This window comes from Electrophorus electricus, chromosome 4, assembly GCF_013358815.1.
Source record: "Electrophorus electricus isolate fEleEle1 chromosome 4, fEleEle1.pri, whole genome shotgun sequence".
Lineage (NCBI taxonomy): Eukaryota > Metazoa > Chordata > Actinopteri > Gymnotiformes > Gymnotidae > Electrophorus > Electrophorus electricus.
Window position 1 is genome coordinate 3,344,590 of NC_049538.1, and position 24,595 is coordinate 3,369,184.

At 47.6% G+C, this 24,595-nt stretch overlaps 2 protein-coding genes and 1 pseudogene across 3 annotated transcripts; 2 read left to right on the forward strand and 1 right to left on the reverse strand.

Moving 5' to 3' along the window:
* Nucleotides 1-195: 195 nt before the first annotated feature.
* trir (telomerase RNA component interacting RNase) lies at nt 196-2,815 on the forward strand. The gene is made up of 3 exons (XM_035525288.1): nt 196-1,373; nt 1,738-1,815; nt 2,290-2,815. The coding sequence occupies exons 1-3, from the start codon at nt 1,062-1,064 to the stop codon at nt 2,395-2,397; spliced, it is 498 nt and encodes a 165-aa protein (XP_035381181.1). The 5' UTR covers nt 196-1,061; the 3' UTR covers nt 2,398-2,815.
* ubn2b (ubinuclein 2b) lies at nt 2,527-16,026 on the reverse strand. 2 transcript variants are annotated; one of them, XM_027022057.2, is made up of 16 exons: nt 15,385-16,026; nt 14,817-14,933; nt 14,498-14,599; nt 13,810-13,941; nt 13,561-13,664; nt 11,966-12,437; nt 10,747-10,817; nt 9,896-10,132; nt 9,143-9,253; nt 8,889-9,032; nt 8,653-8,703; nt 8,362-8,404; nt 6,602-7,921; nt 5,429-5,624; nt 4,443-4,511; nt 2,527-4,180 (listed from the first exon to the last, which is right to left on the reverse strand). In XM_027022057.2, the coding sequence occupies exons 1-16, from the start codon at nt 15,694-15,696 to the stop codon at nt 4,134-4,136; spliced, it is 3,528 nt and encodes a 1,175-aa protein (XP_026877858.2). In that variant the 5' UTR covers nt 15,697-16,026; the 3' UTR covers nt 2,527-4,133. The 2 variants fall into 2 exon arrangements, with proteins under 2 accessions (XP_026877858.2, XP_026877859.2); XM_027022058.2 differs by lacking the exon at nt 4,443-4,511.
* A 6,287-nt stretch (nt 16,027-22,313) lies between these two features.
* LOC113584843 lies at nt 22,314-23,737 on the forward strand (annotated as a pseudogene).
* Nucleotides 23,738-24,595: the final 858 nt, after the last annotated feature.

The following is a 24,595-nucleotide window of genomic DNA, read 5'->3' on the forward strand; positions in this document are numbered from 1 at the left end:
AGATTAGCTCATGTTTGGGGCTTGGGGGGGGGGGGGGATTTTCTTCCATCATAATGCAGAATATGAAGGTGAAATGATTCTCTCTCTACAAGTCTAAATACAGATTTTTTTTTTATGTTTTCTATTCAGAAAAGGAAAACATTAAAATCAAAATCCATTTACTTAGATTTTTTTTCCCCCAAATGACTGATATTTAATTATTAAAGGCACTAATTTACTGGGACTCTTAATATGCAAAAAGACATCCAGTCGAAACATAACCCCCCACCACCACCACCACCATCTAAGTTTAATAACTTAATAGTTTAAGTTAGAGGAACATGACTTGTAAATATCGACTGTATGTTTCAAAGGTTGAGATGTCAAAGTGGCAAGTGGGAAATTAGCAGAACGTCCGCCGGATTCGGCCGCTAGAGGGCAGCACAAGACAAGTACCGTAACCACTGAGCTACCACTGCCCCAACAGGTTCGGCCGCTAGTGGGCAGCACGGCGACGCTGCGCGCTTAACTCGCCCATTGTCCCTCCGACCGCAGAAGAAACTCAAGATGGCTGGCGACCGATGAAGCAAAACAAAGTTGTCCAGACATTTCCGTCTTACCCGTGAGCTCCAGCAAGATCCCTGGACAGAGTACAGCTCGGAGAAGACGTGTGTAGCTTTTTTTTGTTGTTGTCTGAAGGACAGCTTCATTCCGCCGAAGTTGCGCACCAGCGTTGTTCACCGTCGTTAGCTAGCGAGGCTAGCGAGGTTAGCTCGTCCAGGTCGGTGGTTTTGTGCCTTTATGTCCGCGATGTGCCTGCAGCTGCTCCAATAAGCAGGACGTCGCAACGTTTGTAGAGCTGTAGCGCTTAGGACATCACCTCGTTCTCCTGCAGCGTAGCGGATGAGCGCTGACGAGCTGTTTTGTAACGTGAGAATATCGGGAAAGGTCGGCCGCTTTTCATGTTTGCTAACCAACCCGGTGATTAACTTGGCGGAATATTTTAGTTTAGGTCGCTGCAAAACGGACGTGTGAAAAGCGAGAGCTCTCCTGTGAATGTTGAGGACGTCCTGAACGTCGACATGGAAGCCAAGCACGACAGCAGCAGCAGCAGCAGCAGCCAGAGTCACCACAGCAGCAGCAGCAGCGGCAGCAGCAGCGGCAGCAGCAGCGACTCCAGCGGCGGCCCCGGCTCGCCAGCCAGCCCCGCACACGACGCGCCCAGGCCCGGCGGCAACGCCTTCGCCAACGACGGCAGCTTCATGGAGCTGTTCAAGAGGAAGATGGAAGAGGAGCGGAGGAGGAAGGAAACGGGAGGAGGAGGAGGAGGACACGGTGCTGCGGGAGCAGGGCAGTCGTCTCAGGAAAAGAAGACGATTAGCGTGACCAGCTTTGTAAGGGGTTTGGCAGTTGCTCTAGCCAGTGACGGCCACACTACATTAATTTATGTAGTCTGCTCAAACAGTTAAGATAACAGCCGATATACAGAGTAGAAACAGTTGCATCCACTTACCGAGGCCATCTAAAGCAGTGCGGTAGAGTTTGGGTCGTTTGCCACTGCACTTTATCCAGTCACATTACTGTACATGCACATCTGCCGAATCTTATGAGTCCTGCCCACCATGAAGATGTTTGAAGATGAGGGAATATGAAATGGTTGGGGCGGGTGAAGACTAAATGTCGATGCTGTCCTAAGTGCATGGCAGGCCTCCCCCCAAATGGCTCGTATAACGGTTACAGTCTTCTCCCCTAACCCAGGTGGGCAAGCGGAGAGGCGGTGCCAGGTTGGCTCTCAAGACGGGAGTGGTGGCCAAGAAGCAGAAACTGGACGCAGAGGTGAGTTACGTTCTTATGGAAATTTGAGGTGCGGACATCTTTAAAAAAAAACAAAAAAACTATTATAATAAGACACCCACTTGTATTCTCTTCCTTTTAAAATCCAAAGTTAGCCTGAAACATGCTTTGGCAGGGGTCCTACAGAAACCGCTGCAGTTTTAACTTTTTTTGGTCTTTCTTGTACCCTTTGGGACAGAAGTTCAGAGTTTTATTTGTTTTACTCCTTTGATGTCCATCCATAATACACATAATGGCTCAGGACAGAGATATCAAAACGACCAATAAGCGAAGGGAGATCGTACCATGGAAGTGGATAGGAGTAAGAGATTGGAATAGGCCTCATTTTCGCAGTGGGAGGAAAGCAGATTCTCATATTGTGACGTTTCAGACCCTTATTACCAGGCCATGACCTGAACTGTGGTACAGCCTGATGCTCTGTGTTCTAACAGCCCTCTGTCTCGCTGCTGTTTCCAGGCTGAGTCGGGCAAAGGAGACGCTTGGTCTAAATACATGGCCGAGGTGAAAAAGTACAAAGCCCATCAGTGCGGAGACGACGACAAAACCCGACCTCTGGTCAAATGACACTGCTGAACGGGATTACCTGAAGAGGCCTGCCTCTGGCCCCTCGGCCTGCAGCCAGGCTGTGACCCCGCAACCCAGCGGACGGGGCTAATCAAATGGCCACTTTGTGATTTGGTTAGGATCGTTGTAACTTTTGTTTCCCTTTTCCTTGCCCAGCAGCTTGTTTTCGTTTCTAGGTTTGCAGTTTTAGCATGTATGCAGTCAGTGGCAGCTGCAGTTATGTTTGGTGAGTCAGATGCTTTTTAAAAGTGTAATTTTGAGCATTGTGTTTACTGACATTAGTAAGATACTTTGTGGTTTTGGTAGTATCTGGACTGATGTCACACCTTGTTGATATTTTGTACACTTTTGGGGGGGTGGGAGTCCTTGATGTCACCTGAATTTATGGGTTTAAAAAAATTAAAAGCTATGTACTGAATAGAGTGCCTTTTTTCCCCCCAGTGAGAATCATATTACATCGCCAGTGTTGATTAAAGTCCCAGAGTTTTTGCATGTGCAAATGTCTGGTTTAAAGTTAAAGTTACAGTCCTGTAGCATTACAGCAATGTGGCTTGTTTTCTCTGCTCTGCACACCCTGGCCCCTGGGTGCGGTGGAGGGTAGTTAGGGTGATTCAGGGTGACTGAAGGGAGCAGTGCTCTGACTGCTAAATGCTATCCTGATTGACCTTCACGGGATGTGGACTCTCTCAATTCCGAATCCTTGTAAGAGCCCGGTGTTGCATGAACAGCTGCTGTACGTTAGAGATTAGCTTTACAGGCTTGGTCCTGGGTCATCATTCAGTGGATGACAATGGATGAGCACACAGGTCCAGTGTGGTGAAGAATCCTCAGATATTGCTCCTGGAGGATGTATTAGATGTACAATAAGCCTCCTGTACAAGCAGTAAGTCCTCACCCACACTAGATTACTTCTAGTGCAGGATAGACTCCAGACCTGGGACACATGGACAGGTTGGGGTTCTACCAGCTTTACAATACCTGACTGAACATATGAGCACTGTTAACATCCCTTAAGGAGTTTCGCCCCTTAAGAAAACGGACGCACCACTCTGCCTGAGTCCACACACAAGCTGACAGTACACACCACTGCCCAAGTCCACACCCACACAAACAATGACAGCGTGCACGCCCTTCTGCCTGAGTATTGTATTCCTGCCAAGCCTTTTCTAGAACCAACACCTTTTTTCTCTCTTTTATTTAGCCAATGTGAAGTTCATCTTAAGTAATACAAATGTCAAAAATTCAAGTACAATACAAATTCTACCACCAGGCCCCCATTTTGATATGGATATAAAATATTAGTTTTTGTTCAATGGAGGCTTTTTATAATTCCACCAGTAAGAGCACCAGCATGACCCTGACCTACACCTGAGAGAGGGAGGGACGCACTCACCCGCTCACGCGCTCCTGTTCTAGCTACCTCTTCCCTTAAAGCATTTACATATCACTAAGTGGTTCAACAATCAACTCAGTCACTCAGCCAAGATCTTCCCTCCCTGTCCACAGTGATTAAGGTCCGTCTGTGTAAACATTAGCCAAAAATAAAAGAAATTCATTCATTCTAGTGATATTAATGGTATTGAACATTAATATTAAATTGCTTTTTAAAAAATCCATCCTTAGTGGGTAAGCCAGCAGTCCATGCATATGTGGGTGGGGCCCCATGGTTGTGGCCGTATCCAGGCTCCAGAGTGTCAATCATCTGAGTGTTAGAGTCCAGTGGGACCTGGGTGATGTCATAGTGTCTTCCTTTTCAGATCCCCACCCTGGCTTTGACCCACATCTGCAACGGGAAGTGAGGATCAATTCAAAAGATTCAAAACAAAACAGAGCAAGGAGTTCATGAGGACAGGCAGGAGGGCGGGAGGGAGGGAGGGAGGGGGAGGAAACCACACGCAACATCCACACCAGACCCCAAACAACGGGAGGACAGACATGCAACCACTACCAGACAAAAACATAGAAGACAGGCACCAGGCAGGCAGTGGGGGGTGGGGAGAGGAGGCGGAGCAAGGGAGCGGCGGAGGGGAGGGGCCACCGTTTACCTGAGAAAGCGAGTTGTAAGTGAGGAGGCAGAGCAGCCTGAGCACCTGACATGAGACCCTTTAACAGATCTAAGGAAGGATGGACAAACACATGGGGGGTGGGGGATGAGGAGAACCAGAGGAACGAGTGGAGAGGTAGGGGATGGGGCAGGAGCAGGACAAGAGGAGCGAAGAGGAGGACCGAGACCAGGAAGAAAGGACAGCAGAGGTGGCCAGTGCAGCAGCAGGAGAAAGAAAAGAAGAGATTTGAGCAGAATGAAAGAAAAGCAGGACAGTCCAACATGGACAGAGAAGAACGGATGAAACAAAAATGAGTAAAATGTTGTATGGTGAGAAAATACAAAACAGACCAACAACAACAGGTGAGAAACGCCACATGAACCGACACTAGCACGAGAGACGAGCCAAAGACGAGCGCGCGCAGCACGCTCGCGCAAATACACACTACTGCCACTGCACAAGGACACGCAAGCTCACTAATGTCAGTCAAGTTCTCCAGACTTGAACACGTCCCGAGCGCGGCAGCCCAGCCCTCCCTCTGCAGCGCCTGGGGGTCATGTTTACATTCACCTTTACGTGTCTGCGTGTTGAGGGCCAAAAAGCCGAAATAGCGAATAATGTAGGTGTGTAGGCTGCACATCCAGTTATGAGCACATCCTGCATTTCTTTAATGCATATAAAACACTACATGCAAAATCACATATTTGGATTGGCTGTCAGAAGCAAGATACTGTATATATTAACATATATATATTCATATATAAAACCCTAAAAGTGGCATAAACTTTAAGAACATATTTATGCAGATGCGTGTGTAAATGAACGATGGGCCACAATGGGCCAGTACATTAATGATAGCAAACAGGTTCAGAGCTGTCACTCAGCAGTCAGTGTACAGACTGAGAGGGAAGACAGCACGAGAAATCCCTTATCAGGAGTACAGAAGAGACACAGAGAGAGAGAGAGAGAGAGACAGACAGACTCACTGGGGGGTAGACTATATCCTGAGCTGGTGGGGTTCGCCGAGCTGGCCCCTGCAGCGGTGACGGTGGGTGGGGGGAGGTTGAGAAGCCCGGGGAATTGGAACGGGAGTGAGACGGGCACCAGTCCCCCCAGCATCCCGAAGCCCAGCGGTAGGCTGGGGGTCCCGGAGCCCAGCAGGGTCCCGCCAGTGGACGACACCTGCACAGGACAAGCACAGCGAAGCCGTCTGAGAGGGTGGTGCCCCGCACCCCCGAGAGGGTCTGCTTAGAACATTCCACCAGCACAAGGCAAATAGCAGGCCATACCATCTCCACAAGCCCAGGACACACCACAGCCCCAGGGCATGATGGGAAAACAAGACAGGGTTGCATGTGTCCTTGGTAAGGGACGGACTTTCTGCTGACAGATGAGTGGTGTCATCACAACTCACATACCTTGAGTAATCTAGAAGGTGTTCCAGAGCCCATGTTTGACCTGTACCTGACCATTAAAAAACACAAGCTGAAGAGAAAAAGTGCTTGCTAAACTCTTCTGTGGGTGACTAGCACCACATCGCCCTGAGTGGACAGTAGGGGGCTGGGCGTGTTCTGAGGGGCCCTCTGTGGCACACCTATTATCAAACATTATCAATAACAAGAATCAATTAAATATCTGTAGAATTAGGCTACAATTTTAAGAAGTGTTTAGAATTAACAAAGGCAACAGGCTAAAATTTGAAATAGTTAACAAAAGTAATAAAAGTTAAGCATACATGTGGGTACTACCACAACAACACCGCCAACGCGTACATGCGAGTACTATGCAGTTTTCTGCAAGTTCAAGTCCAAACACCTGGGCTTGTCGTGATTACATGCATGTACATACACAAGTACCTCTCTGAGCGGCACATGAGTCATACATACATACACTCACATTCATGTATTTGCATATATTTGACTATCTGGAGATTCTGTAAGTTTTGAGCACACCACAGGAGAGATCTAAGACAACACAATGTGATCTGTTAGTTAAGATAACTCTGGTTGTGTATTCTGCACCAGTTATACTACTCTTCTATAAAATCAATTTCAATTTCTATTACATTCACTGTGCAGTCCTTAATTTCTCAAAAGTTCATCATCTCAAAATAAAATGGTGCAACCACCATTTTCCATTCCCCACACTCACAAACTTACCTGTGCTAACTGAGAAGCCGACGCAGAGGAAACCGACGCCATTGGCTTAGACCCCTGATTAGCCCCGCCCGCCGACCTCTGCCGTGGCCCGTGATCGGCTGAGCCGGCGGCGGGCAACGCACTGGTTGGCTGCGGCTTTAGTGCGCCGGCCAGACCGCCGCTGTTCACCTGAGAGGAATTCTTCTGCTGCCCTGCGGGAGCGCTGTAGCCACCCCCCACGCCTGAGAACCCCGAGTGGAAGGCAGAGCTTTTCGATGAGTACTGGTGCACGCGGGGTAAGGTGGGCGGCCTGAGGGAGGAGGCTGTGGAGCTGGGGGGCGTGGCGCTGGAGGGTGTGGCCACACGCGGGGTGAGCTTGAGGATGGGGGAGCTGGAGCTGTGGGGGGACTTGGTGAGCGTGGCTTGCATCGGGGTGATGAAGCTGGACTGCTGATGTGGTTTGGCCTGAGAGGGCGAGGGAGAGGGGCGGGGCGAGGGGCGGGGCGAGTCGTGAGGGGCGTTCTTCTGCTGAGGGGTGTGTACGGCCTGAGACATTTTGGCATTGAGGAGTGTGGATGAGGAGGAGGCGGAGGCAGAAGAGGAAGCTGAGGAAGGTGAGACTAGGTGTGGGCGGGGCTGAGACGACAATGTCATGCCTCCGTCGCCGATTCTGCTGGAGTTGTTATTGCTGGGCTTGTGGAGCCCCGGGGGCGTGGTCACCGGCGGTTTGCCCACCAGAGGGCCGAAGCTTTTGTGAGGGGGCAGGAGGGGCGAAGCAGTGGGCGGCGGCCTCAGTTTGGGTGGAGAGGGTGTACTGGGCATGCCCAGCTTGCTGCCACTGGTGACGCCAGGACGCTGGGCAGTCATTGGTGAGTGTCTCTGCACCTGGGACAAGCCGCTGACTCCGCCCTTCACCCCTCCCAACCCTTCAACCCGGACAGACGGAGATGCAGAGACGGAGGGAGGGCGGGAGATGGAGGGAGAGGGGGAGGAGACGAAAAGAGTGCTGCCAGTGGGCGTCGACGCAACAGCGTCCGCACCGTTCTTCTTGCTGAGCAGAGGGGAGGCGTGGAGAGAGGCGGGGAGAGGGGCGGGACCAGCTGCTTTGGGGGCCTCGGGGGAGGATGGGCCATCGGACTGGATCAGCCCCTTGGCGGCGCTGCTGAGTAGAGCCAGTGCCTGCGAAATGGAGTCCAGAGAGTGAGTGCCACCCAGGTCCTCGTCCAGAGAGTCCGACAGGCAGATGGGCTCAGAGGGGGAGAGGGGCCGTTGGGCATGGCCAGGGCCCACGCCCGTCTCCACGGAAACGCTGGGCTGCTGGACCCAGCCGCCATCCTGAGGCTGGCAAGAAAGACAAGGAGAATCGGGTAAAAGCTTCCTGTTCTCACAGGCACTCACACAGCAGGCGTGCTAGAGATAAGATTCGCTGATCTTTACGTGAACGTGCCCTGGCAGTAGCACTAGACGCGTCTTTCTCAAACACGTCTCTTACTGTTCTCAGAGACAGATGGTCCATCTGCTCCTGAGAAACTGAGTCATCCCTTCAGCTGTGTGCTCCTACCAAACACACTGACCTCATGTAGCAGTGCACCATATTTTACACGTATCTTATGCCATATCTGTGTTCATTACTCCTTGGCATACTCTATTCTGATTGGTTAGTGTACCACGTCAGGGTCCTGATCATCCTGTCGGGGTTTGTTCTGAGCGTTTAAGGACATACCGGTATGGAGAGGAAAGAGTGAGGGTCATTTTTAGCCTCATCCAAATTTGTGACTTACTTTTGGTTTGGCTTTTGGAGTGGGGACCATCCTTTTCTTCACCCTGGAAACAGCACAAAAACAAAATCACAGAGAGAGTACAGTCGATCTCTGCGCGCCAGCACAGTCGATCTCTGAGTACAGTCAGTTACTCAAAACATTTTTAAAAATATTACTTTTGTGAGTTACAATGTCAGTGTCCTGCAAAATGTGTAACCTCCGGCCTAATGATACAAGTACTGGGCGTGTTGGATTTGGACTTCACACGTGATCAGGCGTGTTTAAGGAAGAACAGGGGGCGGAGGAACTCACGTGTTTCCTGTAAGGTGACTGTGCGCCGTTCGGCTCTCCTTGATCAGCATCCTGGAAGGCAGCATGCGACAGGAAGTGAGGTCACTTTGCTACACGAGCCTGACTTACTGTCCCAATCATTTAACTAGGGCCATTAGACAGAGGAAGTCCAGGGCTGGTCCACTCATGGCATGCCACGCTGGTCTTTTCCCTTTAACTCCTCACAGCTCGTGGGCACTAAAGGCCCTCGTACTCACCTGGCCTGCATCCATCCTTTAGGCCAGAGGGGTTTGACCTCGGTCTCCATAAAGGCCTTGAGGTAGTCTTCAGGAGAGGGGGAGTTCTGGCCCTCTGCCTCGTAACAGCCCAGCTTCACGCGCACCAGATTACACAGCAGAGCCCTGCAAACATGCAAACACACACACACACACACACACAAGTGCGTTTGTGCTGGACGACGAGCCTGAGCCAACTCTGGTGTCCTGAGCTGGTGACTGCTTGCGGGACTCACCTGAGTTTATCGTCCCACACAAACTTCTTGCGTGGTCCCATCACCCGTTTTCCTGGCTTCTCTTCGTCTTCCTCTTCCGAGCCGTTCTTCTCACCCTCCTCTGAATGCAGCCTGGGAGAACACACACACAGAACGATCGCACTGAGCCACACATCCGTGTGCACCTTCCTACGCCTACCAACAGGGTTCAGTTTAACCCCAACAAAAAGTTCTCATCCTTAATTCAAGCAGAGAGAGTTTTTCCACGTTACTCTTTTCGGAAACCTAACGAACCATCCATGCCCAGAGGGGGATACTCAGAAATACTCAGCTCTTTTAATACATATACTGATTATAATACATATAAATACATACTTTTAATACATATACCCTGTATACTGAATACATTTTAACATTTGAACATTTGAAAAGATACAAAGTCTCAAAAGAATATCTACAGGTGTTTTGTTTTGACAGTTGTGTACTGAAATCCCCCAAGCTGCGTGACTTCTCCTGAAAGGGGAGAGCTGTACCGGAAGAGGTGAAGCTGGGGAGAGGTGTGAGGGAGAGGGGAGAGGTGTGAGGGAGAGGGAAGAGGTGTGCCGGAGGAGGTGAAGCAGATGTAGAGGGGAGAGGTGTGAGGGAGAGGGGAGAGGTGTGCCGGAGGAGGTGAAGCTGGGGAGAGGTGTGAGGGAGAGGGGAGAGGTGTGCCGGAGGAGGTGAAGCAGATGTAGAGGGGAGAGGTGTGCCGTCTAGATGAAGCGGAGCCCTTACTTGGCCACTTTGGCCATGCAGTCCATGTTGTAGCGTGCGATCTGCTCTGGCATGGCGCTGCACACGGCCAGCTTCAGCTTGAGCAGCGGGTTCTTCAGCCTGTCGTCCTGCACGTTCAGGCTCAGCTTCTTCATCCGCTTCAGCAGGGCCTCCTTGTTACACGGCACGAAGGCCTCCAGGTGGGAGTACACAGCTGAGCGCACCTCTGTGGGCTGCTCCTGCAACTGCAGCTCAATGCTGAGAGAGAGAGAGAGACAGACAGAGAGACAAAAAGAGAGAGGTTAAGTTAAGGATGGTAGGAAGAGAGACAAAGATAGAGAAATGTGAATGAGAATATTTTATTGATCATTAAAGTGTCCATTTCAAAAATATTGTTATTTTTGAATTTGGTCAAACTGTTATGTTTCCATAGATTTTGTTAAGTGGTGTTGGATTTGTAGAGTGAGCAGAGACAGGAGTGTTTTGGGGCGGAGTCAGCAGGAAGTGCTTTGGCAAGCGTGGAAACGTGAGGGAAGATGCCGAAGAAGGGGGGCATGTTGTGGATGAGTCAGAAATGCGATGCGCTGTGGAGAGACAGATGGCACGCTCCAGATATACAGAGTGGCGCTGGTGAACATGGCTCTGTTCACACACAAGCAATTAAACCAGATTTATTTTCCTTTGTGTAATCAGAGCACATCTGAGCAGAGTTGTGTATCCTGAAGGCACAGGCTTGTGGAACGGGTTTAGGGTCTGAGTGGAAGATGCTGATCAGATATGTGCAGGGCAAGGGAACATGTTTCGAGCATATGTGAGTGCGTGTGTGTACGCGCGCGCATGGACCAAGGACAGAGACACGGTCACACACTCACTCCAGCAGGATGTTGTTCATGTCCAGCGTAAAGAACTTCTTCCTACCCTCCATATCAAACTGTCGTGATGCCTGAAAATATGCACACACACACACACACACACACACACCAGTATGAAGATACCTGTCAAAATATTAAACATGACACCTCTTTCTTTGATCTTTTTTGCTTTTAATAAGCGAACAGGTGTTTGTTAGAAGATTTTCAACATCTTCATTCGACTCTGACTCAACAAGCAGTAAGTAACAGCATGTCTGTGTGAAATGCTGTGATATGCTTCACCCACCTCTTCACATCTTCCTTCCTCTCCCTCTCTCTCTCTCTCTCTCTCCCTTCCTGTTTACTTCCCTCTCTCTCTGTGCTGTGTCCCTCCCTCCTCCTCTACCTCCCCGCTGCCATTTTCTGACCCCTCTGCTTCATTCTTCGTGCCTGTCCTCTCTCGGACTCTGTGTGTGGAGAAACACCTCAGTGCGGGTCCCTCACACACCGGCTGCTGTTCTCTCACCTCGGTCAGAAACTAAGTGTTCCTAACCCAGCCGGGGTCAGGGACGGGTTGTGAGGAGGCTGGCTGATGTGAAGTGCTGCTATGCGCGATAGAGATTAGTAACGTGAACAGAGCTCAGAGACCTTCTACCACTAAAAATCCCACCGTGAAGAAGCGAGAGCCAGACCACCTACCCTCGCCCAGAGGGACAGGCTCTCGGCTCATCTGCCAATCAGAAGACGGCCTCGTGGATGCCCAACAACCGCAAAGCAAACTAAGCGGCAGGTTCCTGCCGGGATGGGAGGTAGGCTAACGGCTGAAGCGGGGTGACGACGGGCATGCTTCAGCACGAACACCCGTTATTAGCGTGACATAACACTGTTATTACATCATCATATATGAATTGTAATGCTAAACACAGGCAGCTCATTGTTTCGCCAGCGGTGGCTTAAATTAGCGCCATGGCTTCCAGTCAGCAGCACTGAGGCATAACTCGTATCCCTGCCCCTTCACCACACTGTCCCATTATTACCGGGGGACTCAGGGGGGTTACGGCAGCATCAGTGTTCGCCGAGATCCTTCTGTTTTTAGCCTCTACAGCAGCACACAAACGGCTCCACACACAGCGACAATGCTCGGAACGTCTCCCAGCTGGACGTTTTGTCTAGTCATTTTCCGGCAAGAAACTCGAGGGAGTCTTAACATATGATGGGTAAATGTATTTGCCTCACTTACCGCCCGCAGGTCTTCTATGCGCTTGCCAAGGGGAGCAGGCAGACCCTCGGGCAGCGGAGGTGGGGGCAGCATGCCCGTCCTCTGTAGCCGCCCGGCGGGGCCTCCCCTCTGGGCGGCTGCACTACCGTTCTCCCCATGTCCCGGGCTGGAGGGCTCTTGGGGGTCCAGCAACCCAAAGTCCAGGTCACACATCAGGTCCTGGAACATCTCACTCTCGTTGGCCGAGCCCAGCAGAGACATCACGGCAGGGTCGTTGGTGAGGTCAGCCATGGAGAGGTCGTTGCCGGGGGGCACGGAGTGAGAGTTGGGGGGCCCACGCGGGACCTTCGGGGCAGTGGCCGCTGCCGGTGGGTTCTTCTTCCTCATCTCCTCTTTCTCGCGGGTGAAGCGGCGGAGCATGGCAGCCAGAGAAAGTGATTCCTTCATCAGCTTCTTCCGCTTCTTCTTCTCCGGCCGATTTAGGGCAGACACGCTGAGAGAGGGAGAGCAAGACTGACTTTCACCACTTAGCAAAAACCCCAGATAACTAGACAGACAGATGGGTGGAAAGATGGGCAATGAGTATGATTATGAGGTAGCCATCATAAACCTGCCCCCCTCCTCAATAGATATACACAAAGCCTCGTTGTCACTGTGGATGACCAGTTATCCTTCTCAGACTGCGCCGCAAGCCAACTTGTTTATGCAGGATTCTCTGGAGGACCAAACCATTTCTCTCTAAAGAGGCCACACGGGTTCTCCTCCAGCTCCTCGTGTTTGCTAGACTACTGCAACTCGACGCTGTCTGCACTCACAGTGACATCGGGTCCTTGCAACTGATCCCCAAAGCAGCAGCACAGCGTGTCCTAAACCTTCCCGCCGTCACCCTGTGTGTCCTTCACCGGCCTCCTGCGGCTAAGTGCATCCACTGAAAGCCCTGAAGTCGGCCTACAAAGCCAAACGCAAACCAGCTACTCCGAAACGTACAGAAACAGGCAATTCCCATATCTGCACCTAGAGCGTGCCAAGCTCCAAGTACATCCGAGGTGGAAGACACGCGTGGAAGACATGCGTCAAGACTACCCTCCACCCTCCCAGCCGGTGGTGAATGAACTTCCCCTGGTTGTCTGAATAGCAGAGATCCTAGCTGTCTTAAAATGCTGACCGAAGACCAATCTCTTCCAAAGGCACATAAATAGACTTTAAAATGTTGGTATTTGCACTTACGAAGGGTTCTCTCTCTGTATTGTGTATCTGTCTAGGTATTAGCGCTGACTCTTGTTTCTGGCACTCTCTGAGATTGAGGGTATTTTTAGACTCCAACCTATTTGTACTAGCTAGGGATACATTTTCTGTGTCGACAACAAAGCACTTTTAAGTCACAAGTAACAGAGTGCCTGTTAAATGCCATAAATGTAAATGAAAATTTATGAGTGAGCGGGTTTCAGAGTCTCATACAGATAAAACTGCACTCAAATTCCGAACTTAACCCCCAAACCAAACTCAAATCACAGATTAAAAGTCAACCCCCCAACCACTCCAAAACGCAGCCTCCAAAACCAATGATGTCCAACTCCAGGAGCCAGAAGCAGAACCATGCCCAAGCTCAAACTCACCCCTGTTTTGGCACTCGATTCTTTTTGGGTTTCTTCTCGTCCAAGGTGCCGTCTTGTTTCTTCTTTCTTTTCTTAATCACTCGCTCTTCGCCATCCTTCAGTTTCTACAAGCAAACAGCACACAAATGCACCTTATAGCAACAGCCTCAGCGCGTTCACTAACAAGAAGCTGCCCCTTTGTCTACAACCGCCCACCTGGACACAATAATGACTGGGCTTTTTAAAACGCAGCAGACGGCCCGTGTGTACCTTGAAGTGGTTTCCATCCTTGCTGACATCCTCGTTCTCAGATTCTGAAGCAGGTCTGAACTGCAGGGTGCCCGTGTTAATGTAAAAACCCCCCAGCTTGGTGGTAAGGGAGGCAGGCACCAGCTCATCATACTGCAGGAACATGGTAGAGGGGTTATTTAGTACAAACGAGGCGGGGAAATACAGACATTCAAACTGATTAATAAAAAAATACAGTTAAATTTCACATCTTTGAGATGATCATTTTCTACAACATAAATCTACATCTGTCAGCACAGGTAATCTGCAGAAATATTAATTCAATAACAAGTACTCATTTCATTATTTTTATAACTCTCGGGATCCCCTGCCAGAATTATTTATAGTTAATTAATTTAGTCCACATTCACAGAATATGTAGACTAGGCATATGACACACAGGTGACAAAACTTGAATTTGCTGTTGGTAATGAAACAGTAACAGCAGTGTGTGATGTGTGCTATAACTGTGTTCAAGCAACTCTACAAGCTCTATAATATCTGTGACCAAAACAATAATTATTTTAAATGACTGCAGATCAGTCATTATGTTCCTATTATCTCATCAGAGCACCAAATTTGCGTTAGAAGACAAGGCAAAGAGAGGCAAGCCCCACAGAACAGAAAGTTCGCAGCACTCAACACAGCTGAAGGACTGAGGTACACTCACAGCTTCAGAGTTGTCTATAAATGGGTCAGTCTCATCGTAGCCGTAGCCAATGTCAATGAGATCCTGCATTCTGTCCTTTTTCTTCCTCTTCCCTGTGTTCCCCTGTCAAAGTACAACAACTGTTTTCATTTTAAATAATAATAATAATTTAAAAAACAAAACAAAGGTTTATTGATTTTGTGATTTAAGTAGATAAAGTCATCACCTGCAGTTAGTTATCTGAATATTGACCTCCAGTGTTTCTTTAACCTCCCTATGTAATATATGGCAGTTTCTTAAATTCTGTGGTGTAACATTACAGTACTGAATAGCGACTTACGTATTTGCTTTCAAATTTCTTTGCTAGAGCTTCGACCTCTCGTCTTTCGCGATCCTCGTCCGCAAATGGGTCATTTGGGTCCAACGCCGGGGTCAGGCCCTGAGGAACTTTCCTGGGCTTTGGGGGGAAAACAAAGAGAAAGCAGGTGTGATGAACCGGGCGCGGGCCGAACACTAGAGGAATGAACTCAGATCGAGCGCACTACCTCGAGTATTTTTGCTTCTTGCTGATCAAAACCAGTCACAAGTGCGGTAATAGGTACTGTAGCTAAATCAACTCATTAGATACATTTCGGAGCCAACAACCGTATGTGAACTGCATTATGGCCACTAATGTTAAACAAAGCTGCCCAACATAGCATGCCAAGATATTCCAGAGACCGCTTTACTTGCAGTTCACAGTCAGATAACGACAAAGTGAAAGTACCGCTTCTTCCAAATAAGTCCCATTCGTCTAGGTAATAAGCAGTTAGGTGCTGACCACACCGAGAGCGTCTCTGTAACCGTGACAGTGACCACTGTAAAACGAGCCCGGGCCTGGAGCTGAAAGGGAAAGGTTACACTCTTGCCTGCTGCGTGGCCTGTATCAACTCGCTGTAGTTGAACTCTGTCGATCCTTGCTCGTTTGGCTCGGACAGCGACAGACTCAGGCGCACTGTAGCTTTGGACTCCCCGGAGCTGCATTCGCCGAGGGTCTTGACGTTACCGAATAAGCCCACGCCACCTCCTGCCCCGGTGGTCGCACTCCCGACCCCTCCATCTGCCCTGTGATGATGACTGACTTCGCCCTCTTCCTCTCTCCGGCGTTTCTTGGATTCCGACGTCTGTGTTGTACTGTATGAAGCGAGAGTCACGAATGGTACTTTTCTTGGATCGGCCATTTGATGATGACGACCACTTCTACCGGTTACCGACTCCTGGCACACGAGTAGCGCGAGACTTTCCGCTAGTTAACGTTAGCTAAAGTAGCCAGACGAGCTCGCTAGCACTTAGCTAAAGCTAAAATTAGCCAGTAAAATTAGCCAAGTAAACAGGTAGCTAGCTAGCTAGCTAGCTAGTTCATGAAAGAAACTCCACTGTCCGGAGTATTCGGTAGTCCTTCAGGCCTCCCAAGTTGCTTTCCTGAACGCAGACGTGTGTAAAATGAGTTCTTCTTTGCTTGTATGAAATTCAGGGAACTGGAGCATCTGTGGTAGCCATTTTAAATATCAGTAAATGGATTTATTCAGCAGGTCACTGGGCGTGCGCAATGGCACGAAGCGGAAATGGAGTAAACACGGCGAGGCTCCAGGGCCAATCACAAGTCACAGCGCTTTTTACGGCCCGCCCCTTTTACAAACTCGCGCGAAAGAAGGCGGAGTCTTTCCTGTGCACCTCAATAGCGGGACGTTTGGAAGTACAGAGCCTCAGAACACCTCTCAACGCTTTATTTTGGGTTTTACAGTCCGATTATGTCTCCGCAAAACCTTCGTAGTCACCCACCTTATATACTCTGTTACCTATTAAATTTCCATTTCAAAATTTATAATCAATTACAAAATATTTGCATTTAAAGGGTCAGATTTTTGTGAAAGCATCAATTCGGTAAAGTGCATGACACAGGAAACGTGGAAAGCACGACTCATGTAAATGTTTAATTGAAAATAATGTACCAAGTTACAGAAATTGCAAAAAGAACCAGAACCATCAAGAGGAATTTCAATTCGTATTTTAAAAAGCACACCTTTGAGCTGTGATATGGTATTGTGCATTAATGCATTAAAACATGTTTGTCTGCAATGGAGCCCAGAGTGTTCCAATAAAGTCAACATAACCCTTTAAACTCTGTTTAACTCTCTTAAACTTTGAGATGTGTAAAATATCCACATGTGTATGATTTTAAAAATTGTGAGCGACTACAAATTAGGTGTTGGGAGTTTGTTTTTTTTAGCCAGAATGAAAACAGAGCTGTTGGCTGGTACCTGATAAAACTGTCCTAGAGAGAACTGCAGTGGTACTTGGACCCTTTCTTCAGTACACAGATGATCTCCACATCGTTGTCCCTTGAAGTCCCACACAGCAGAGACCGAACCTTCCTCAATGACTGTCTGTGTCAGACATGCACAGTACAGCAGGTCATCATTTACACTTCACATGTCCCAATTCAGTGTAATGAAATATGTCGTATCATACGGTCATATTGACATGTACCACCGACATCTATTACAACACAGCATGTTACTGTCAACCAACTGTAGACCTTTTGGTATGCACAATGTGTTTATTCATTTATTTAAAAATGAAAATAGGTTATGCCTTAAACACTATCTACTAAAATAACGCTCCCAAAGAACCTCTAATCTAAACTAGATTTAAAAACACTAGCAGAATTGACTCCAATGACAAATGAGGGAGGCAAACAAAACTGCACACGGTGACACAACGGCAGTCACCGTGTTGTGCTGCAGCTCTGTAAGATCATCAACCCTGCAGTACGGCTACAGCAGCCAGCATGTCGTAGCACTGTTTGCAGAGCTCGCTCGTTTTAAAAAGCAAATACCACAACTATATGACAAATAAGACACGGCATGCCCATTACCTGGCCTGATCTTACCTGCACTCTGCGGGCTAGAACAAGCTGGGAGATGCCCACACAGGCACCCATTTTCCCAAATAAGGTCTCTGGGTTTGGGTCCAGCTGCTCCAGAACCCCAAAGGCCTTGACAGAGAGGTAGAAGTGGCCCATCTACTCCCATAAAGACAGTGTGCCTCAAAATAAGAGTGCTGACCTTGGATCAGTGTTTGGTGGTTATGACCTAACATGCACAATTACATGAGTACAGATCAATATTCTTACTCAAAAATGCTTGATAGTAGCTAAGCTTAGTAGTTAGAGGACTGCCAGAAATTCATACTTATCCAAGGTAGCTGTCCCAGAATTTGAACACAGGGACCGTAAACACAAAGATCTCTGTAACTCCCTGACCAGAAAGGTCTTAGAGCCTTTGCCTGCTCTTCTTGTATGAGTGCTCCAGGGCAGTGTTACGCTAACCTGGTAGCAGTCATTAGCAGTGAGCTCCAGGAGGTTGATGGTCTCGTGTAGAGCTTCCAGATCTCACACACCTTCCCAGTCCTGATGTCTGTCAGAGGAGAGGGGCAGATGCAGGCTGAACTGGAGCAGTCATCTCACTCAGCGTGGTATAGATCAGCCGCGTCCTCGGGCAGTGTACTACGAAGGGTGGCGCCGACATGAGCTCAACCACTACGTAGTGCCTCACAGACTGTATCTTAGAGTAGGAAGCCAGTTTTAAATTATATACATGGCAGAGAAGTCATTTAAAGTGACTCTCTCCCACTGGGAGAGAGAACACCAATGTTAACAGGTGCAACAAGTTCCTATCACTTTAAAAACCGACTACATCAGTTATCATGATTTCAACATTATGTAAATTGGGGGAAACAAGGTTCTTAACTGCCAAGTGCCTCTATAGACATGCATGTTGCTGACATGCCATTGAACTAGATAAACTAAAAGGACTGCTGGCTGGTAGCAGGCAGATGGGAGAGCTTGCTGTGCTGCTGCTGTGAGAGTTCAGTGCTGGCATGCGTCACCTGAACGCATCCCCGCGTGTGTGGGCGTGAGGGAAGAGAGTGCCAGGTGCCCCGGACACCCACAGCAGCGGGCGGGCCAGTTCAGGAAGACGCATGCAGTGGAAAGGTCGCATTTACATTCCCAGCATTTGGAAGACGCTCTTATCCAGAGCCATGCAATTACGTATAAGTATACCTTGCTCTACTTGCTCTCCTAGGTGAGCTACAGGGTTACTGTGTTACTATACACATCCCAGAGGACACTGAACAGCCTCAGTGCATATACCTGAGTGTGTGTGTGTGTGTGGGGTAGTATCCCTTGAGCTTGAGTGTATTTCAAGTTGAAGGTGTCACTGTTGATGAAGTAACTCTGAACGTGGCATAGGAGCACATACAGCTTCAGAAAACAGCAAGGCCCAAAGCAAGGTGAGGCAGAGAAGAAGAAAGGCCTGGACATGTGTGCATGGGTGTGGGCACCTTTATGGAGTCCAGGGAGATTAACACATCCTGAAATTGCTTGAGGAGGAAGAAGCAGGATGCCATGCACTGTCATCCAAGTATAGTGTCTGAGAGGGGGGGGGACAGGGTGAGGGGGTTGAGACGATTTTCCTACTGTCACCTTCTTTCACGCAACTGTACCAGTCGTCATAGTGACACCATAGTATATATACCACAGTAAAACGTCCCCTTCTTACCACCTTCACTGGCAGCGCTTCCGACCAGCTGGAAAAAATGCTGGGTGATCTTCCAATGCTCTCTGCCTGTGACCAGTCGACAAACATCTGTGTCAACACTCACAAGCTCAGCCGTGTCCTCTGGTACAAGACTTACACTGCCACCATGCTGAAACCTCGCTGAGTTGTCCAATCGCTGCACTTGTGGAGGCTTTCAGAATGTGTCCCTGTCAACAATGCACACACATTAGTACTGACACTGCAAAGGGTGTATGCCCAACGCAGACACTCAGTTTGTAGACGTAGTACACTCGTGTGTACTGTAGTACACTCAAATATTACTACACTCACATTTGTTGTAGTACACACATGTATTGTGGTACACTCACATTTATTGTGGTACACCAACATGTATTGCAGTACTCACCACAGGTATTGAAGAACACTCACACATATATATCCACATGTACACGCGCACACACACTTACTGTATGCTGATGCATGTTGACATGGATGTTGCCCTGATCCTGGCTGGGAAAGAGAGGAAGGTTTGGGGTATAGTTACGTAGCTGTTGTACTGCTGGACACACCCCATCACATTGTTTGGAACCACACTTGGATATGTGCTGTATCAATTTATAATTGGTAATTACATGTGTAATGAGTTGTAATTACATTACAGAATATAAACACCATGTTTTTCAATCTTGACTGTTCTCATTACATGCCACATAACATTTTATGTTTGGACCTTATTTCTTTATTGGTGATAAATGGGTAAGAAGTTTCCTGTAGTAGCATTAACACTGGGTCAATGAGGACCAGGATGGGCAGGCAGTTATGTTACCTGTAGTGTAGTGGCCTCCAGGACTCCAACCAGTTCAAACGCTTCCTGCAGTTCACCTGTCCCACACACACACGCATGCAAATGATTCATATACAGTCGCACACATGCAAACATGCACATGCTCACACCCACAGATACACATACTGACAGGCACACACACACACACTCACATGCAAATGATGCCCATAAAGACGCACTGCAGCACTCTTTATCCACCCTAAACGTTCAGACAGGAATCAAAGAACCAATGCTTTATTAATTCCCTGGGAAACTTTGTTGAGGAGGAGCAAATCTCCATCGAGTGCTTCAACTCAGCTTTTCAAGGAAAAAAAAAATACAACCTTACTGCTCTATCAACACATTAATAAAGTAGTGTGAATTTAAGTAGTATGAACTTAAGTAATAAGAATTGAAGTAGTATAAATTGTAAAGGCTATGGAAAATGAATGAAAGAAAGAAACAAACAAAGGTTAAATGATATCAGATAAGAAACTGTTGATTTTAAAATGTTAAAAACAACACTCCTAACTCTACGTTCACAAAAGACTAGCATGTGTTAAGACAAGTTGATTCCACCAGCTGCCCTGCCTCTGCTGCCCTGGTGAAGCTGTGCAGGTAGGCTGCTAGCACCTGCCGGGAGACATAGTAGTCATCCATCTTAAAGTAGCACAGAGCCACATACACGTTCAGGGCCAGGGCCTCCCTGTAGCACAACAAAAGATGGTCGCCAAGGGCAACAAGCAAGCTGCCTCCAGCTCCAGTGTGCATCTCAGTTTCAAGCCTGAGAGCGAATGAATTGTAACTCATGTAACTTAAAGCCCATGAATAGTCCACTTCAGATTCTATCAGGAGTACTGACTCAAGACGTTGTCTAATACCATCAGGAGTACTGACTCAGCACGTTGTCTAATACCATCAGGAGTACTGACTCAGCACGTTGTCTAATACCATCAGGAGTGCTGACTCAGCACGTTATCTAATACCATCAGGAGTGCTGACTCAGCACATTGTCTAATACCATCAGGAGTACTGACTCAGCACGTTTTCTAATACCATCAGGAGTACTGACTCAGTATGTTGCCTAATACCATCAAGAGTACTGACTCAGCACGTTGTCTAATACCATCAGGAGTGCTGACTCAGGACATTGTCTAATTCCATCAGGAGTACTCCACACCTTTTCTCAGTGCATAAACACAGGCACATAAACTAATAGAAATCTCTTTCTCTCTCTATTACTCATTCTTTTTCACTCATTTACTCAATGTAGTCCATTATATCTAAACACGTTCAACACATAAATTACATTTAAAGGGCTTAAACTATCACAGCTTCCAAATAGCTGCAACAGCCACCCCCCCCCCCCCCCATACATCACGGCCCAAACATGACCTTGTGCACCACATGAAACAAGTCGATTCAGCAGTTCACATTTACTGTAGCTGAATGATTACTCAACATGCTGAGAAAATGAAATCTGATGGTTTAAAAATAGTATAGTCCCACTACAACGAACAAATCAGATGTGTCACATCGACCACAGGAACATGGTTCTCTGTTCTTTTGGATAGAGCATCCAGCAATGCTGGATACAGCATTGCTCCCTTTCAACCCTTGTATTTAATTCAAACGCACACTATAAGCATCCGTGGTCAGGCTTTTCTGTTCTTGCTATTAGCACCATTTCATAGGGAAGAGTCTAGATGTACACTTAAATGCTTCCTTATAGAGGCCCAGGTAAACCCACACTCGCCATGCAGTCTGGCTTTTCTGTCATAGCCTTATACTCCTACACACACACAAACACACACACACACACACATACACACACAGAGGTATGCATACAAGTCAGAGACTGAGGTTTCTTCACATCAGTCATTCAGAAGTGTCAGTAATACCAGAGGCCAGGAATCAGAGATGCGATGACCTTCATAGCTCTGCAGTAATCCCCCAGGTGGAGTGAACAGTAGGCCCGCCACAAGTCTACCTCCTTATCTCTCTATCCCCAAACTGGGCCAAAACAGAACACACGCACACACACACACACACACACACACACACACACACACACACACACACAAAATCAATGGTTTAAGCATCCAACGTTGGAAGGTTGAAACATCAATGCAGTTTAATTCTTTCATGCATTAAATATCAAGCCTTCTGTAAGTAAAACTAGTACCGTTAAAATAGAAAACCCTGAACGGTGTAATCTCATTGTGCTCCTGAAGACTGGATTAAAACACCCTACCGTTACAATATATGACTTTTAGTTATATATCCATGTCTCCCTGCATTACATTATGTAACATGAATTTTAGTGTATCCAACAGAATTACTGACTTATTTTCAATCTACTGAAACAGATCCATTCTTGGCCAAACTTATCGCTACCTCCAGTAGTGTGATGGCTCCCAGTCTCTCTGATCAAATAATCCTCCAATGGTATGGGAATTTTCCATTTTCATTGAAACTGGAGGATTTTCAACTGCTGGCTTTTTTCTAGACATCTTTAAAAAACCTCAACAATATTAAAAATTGTTCGGGGTTTTTGTTACTCTGGCTCACACAGTGGCTAAATTGCATAAGGCCCAAGTCGTCGTTCCTGAGGAGAAGTGGCCTGTACATTAGTGAGGTGTCCGTCCAGCTAGCTAACACGTTAGCTAAGGAAGCTAGCGTTAGCTGGGATAGTCAGCGTTAGTTTCATCTAGCCCACCTAGCTAGGTTAAATCGTTTCTTTCTACATATAACTAGCTAATTCAATAAGTAATTCAACAAGTTGCATGTCTGTATTTGATAAAAATGATCAATTTAACGACACTGCTGGTTAGCCACGCAGCTGACTGGATAAGAGCGACGGTTTAACGGACTTTTAACGGTTTCTGCTGGTTCAGAATGATTGGTTGTACAAGAAATAGTCGATACCACAGAAATGATAAAACGTCGTGTGAGACGTTTAGGACAAAATGCTGGAGAGTAACACACCAAACCAACTGATTGCTCTGTTGTGTATATTTTATGATTAAGAGTGCAAAACTGAGAGCACATTTTTGCTGCAATTAAATAACTTCTCCCCCGTCAGCGCCCGCCGGTTGTGGATATCTCTACCGCTAGATGGCGCTGTCGCCAACGTGAGACTCCGGGTAAGACTGAAGACAAAAAAGCGAGGCGCGGTTTTGTTATATTCATTTTCGAAATTCAGGGATTATTGACTAAAACATGTGTTCTTAAAAGACACGTACCATTGGTTAATAAATTCGTCAAAAGTCACTGTGTGTTAGCTATTGTTAAATGCTAAATTTCACATTGTTTGCTTATAGTGACACAAAACACAAGAACATTAGCTGGCTAAAGTTGGGTTTTATACCGAAAACTAAAGGAAACACATTAGTCGTGTTTTTCAGCTGTGACAAACATGGACGTCCGTTGTACTAAGGGAAGGTCTGCCATCCTGGACCGGTCTCTGTCTCAATTTAATTCTATTTTACTTGTTTATTTTTTTAAACAATGACCCTTTTCCCTCAATGTTGTAGAGGCCGGTTTGGAAGGCTCTGTTCGGCAAAGGAAGCAGATAAACTGGAGCAGGCAAACGACGATGACAAAACGTACTACATCATTGAGAAAGAGCCGCTGGTCAACGCCTTCATATCCATGCCCAAAGAGAACAGCATATTGAACTGCGCCGCCTTCACAGCCGGGATGGTGGAGGCCATCCTGGCGCAGAGCGGCTTTCCCGCCAGGGTCACTGCGCACTGGCACAAGGTCACCGTGCTGATGATCAAGTTCGACGGAGCTGTCATCGCCCGAGACAAGCAGCTGGATGGCAGATAGAGGCGATGAAGGAGCTCCGGGGTGAAAACAGAAGCGAAGAACTGAACTGACATTGAACTGGAGTGATATGCATGTCTATGCTCGAGGGTTATTGATCGTGAAGGTGCAGTGTTGTTTCACACGTTTCCTTATGTCACCGTGTTTGTATCGCACAAGTCTGCCTGCCGCTGACTCAGTATCTGCCTCATTATAAATGAACCCTCCACTGCGGGAGGTCAAGATTGTCATTTTAGGGCAGAGCTTGTGTTCTTCGCCTCAGGGACTGTCACTTTCATCGGCCGGGAGGTACCTCACACTGTAGAAGGTCTGACAGCACATGTATATTTTAAACAGCATTATCACAGGACAACAGAATGAACATGCGACACATGAAGGGCAGTCAGTCGATGCTTAAAGTGCAGATCTGTTACGCCAACACCAACATGTTTGAGAATGATCTAGGGAATTATCTAGGATAACATCATTATGTACATAATCAACCCAATGAAAGAAAAAAGACTGGTAATGACTGGCGATGACGTTTCACTAATAACATTGGTGTTTATTACTAAAGGAATTAAAACTAACAGAATTGAACTGGAGTTCCTGTGGTGGATAATTAAATCAGCTCATTGGACTACGTGCCCGTGAGTATTACTGTTACCCATGTGCGTGACTGCTCTCCGGTCACAGTTCTCAGTCGCCCCAACGAGGCTTTACCCTGAGACTGTTCAGACTTTTTCAAGAAATGTTGGTAAACAGTTGCCTTGAAAATAAATGGCTTATGGTTACTGAAACTTGTACTGTTGAACTGACTAAAAGTGGTCTGTTTGGATGACATGTCTACCGTTGCCCCAGTTTTATCAGAATGTCCTGTCT

Bases quoted from the DNA above. Each gene is read 5' to 3' on its own strand.
- trir (XM_035525288.1), top strand. From the start codon at position 1,062: ATGGAAGCCAAGCACGACAGCAGCAGCAGCAGCAGCAGCCAGAGTCAC. The intron at 1,374-1,737 runs GTAAGGGGTTTG...CCCCTAACCCAG, and splicing joins CGATTAGCGTGACCAGCTTT to GTGGGCAAGCGGAGAGGCGG. The intron at 1,816-2,289 runs GTGAGTTACGTT...TGCTGTTTCCAG, and splicing joins AGCAGAAACTGGACGCAGAG to GCTGAGTCGGGCAAAGGAGA.
- ubn2b (XM_027022057.2), bottom strand. From the start codon at position 15,696: ATGGCCGATCCAAGAAAAGTACCATTCGTGACTCTCGCTTCATACAGT. The intron at 13,942-14,497 runs GTGAGTGTACCT...ATGTTCCTGCAG, and splicing joins TTATAGACAACTCTGAAGCT to TATGATGAGCTGGTGCCTGC. The intron at 9,033-9,142 runs GTGAGTCCCGCA...GCATGTTTGCAG, and splicing joins GTGTGGGACGATAAACTCAG to GGCTCTGCTGTGTAATCTGG.